Below are 792 nucleotides of genomic sequence, written 5' to 3'. Positions count from 1 at the left end.
CAGACCACCACACACACCAGGCAGGTGAATCAGTCTTCTCTGACTGCGAGGGATGGCCGGGCCGCGGTGAACGCAACGGACCGTACTGGCGTGTCCTGGCCTGGCTCCCCACCCCTCCCGGGATCCGAGGAAACCGCAGCCGTCTGGGGCGGCAAAGTTAGTAAAGTCATTTAGGAGCGCAGCCTTACTCTGGGCCACCCTCCCGCGAGCGCCAGGATTCCATCCCGTGGGAGTAGACGAGGGCGGAGCTAGGCCTGGGGGCGTGGCCTGCCCAGGGGTGGGGCGGGGCCGGCCTGGGAAGACGGAAACGCCTGCCTAGGGGTAGCGGCAGAACCCGGATTCCGGAATTCCACGTTCTCCGGAGCGGGGCTTCTGGAGACGGCGGGCGAGAAAACCCGGCGCCCGGAAGCTTTTGCTTTCTTTGACGCAAGGGCTCGGGACGCAGCCGCCGTCGGCCGAGCGCCCGGCGAGGAGCGACCTCAGACGGAGCCTTCGGAGTCCCTCCGCCCCGACCTCGCCCGGTGCCCGAGCCTCGGTCCTCCTCGCCGCTGTCCTCGTGGCCATGGAGTGTCCGCACCTCAGCTCCAGCGTCTGCATCGCTCCGGACTCAGCCAAGTTCCCCAACGGCTCCCCGTCGTCCTGGTGCTGCAGCGGTGAGTGCGGCCCCAAGCGGCCCTGCCGCGCACCCGAGGCCCCGGTTGCGCTGGGCCTGCCGTCTAGGGTCCGCGGGCGGCCGGCGCGCTGACTCGGCGAAGAGTGAGGGCGAGCCGGCCCGGCGGCTGGGGAGGGGTA

General features: G+C 70.2%; 1 protein-coding gene across 2 annotated transcripts in view; it reads left to right on the top strand.

Moving 5' to 3' along the window:
* The first annotated feature begins 341 nt into the window (after window positions 1–341).
* The window catches only part of USP3 (ubiquitin specific peptidase 3), an 80,445-nt gene continuing 79,994 nt past the window's right edge, over window positions 342–792 (top strand). The window contains exon 1 of one of the 2 annotated variants that reach the window (XM_011363368.2): window positions 342–653. In XM_011363368.2, the coding sequence (XP_011361670.1) occupies window positions 563–653 (91 nt within the window). In that variant the 5' untranslated portion in view covers window positions 342–562. The remainder of the gene's footprint in view (window positions 654–792) is intronic. The other variant, XM_023532526.1, reaches the window with a different exon arrangement.

The sequence above is a fragment of the Pteropus vampyrus genome, unplaced genomic scaffold, assembly GCF_000151845.1.
Source record: "Pteropus vampyrus isolate Shadow unplaced genomic scaffold, Pvam_2.0 Scaffold85, whole genome shotgun sequence".
In the NCBI taxonomy this organism is placed as follows: domain Eukaryota; kingdom Metazoa; phylum Chordata; class Mammalia; order Chiroptera; family Pteropodidae; genus Pteropus; species Pteropus vampyrus.
Note: the sequence above shows the minus strand (reverse complement) of the source record. Positions and strands in the feature narration are given on the sequence as shown.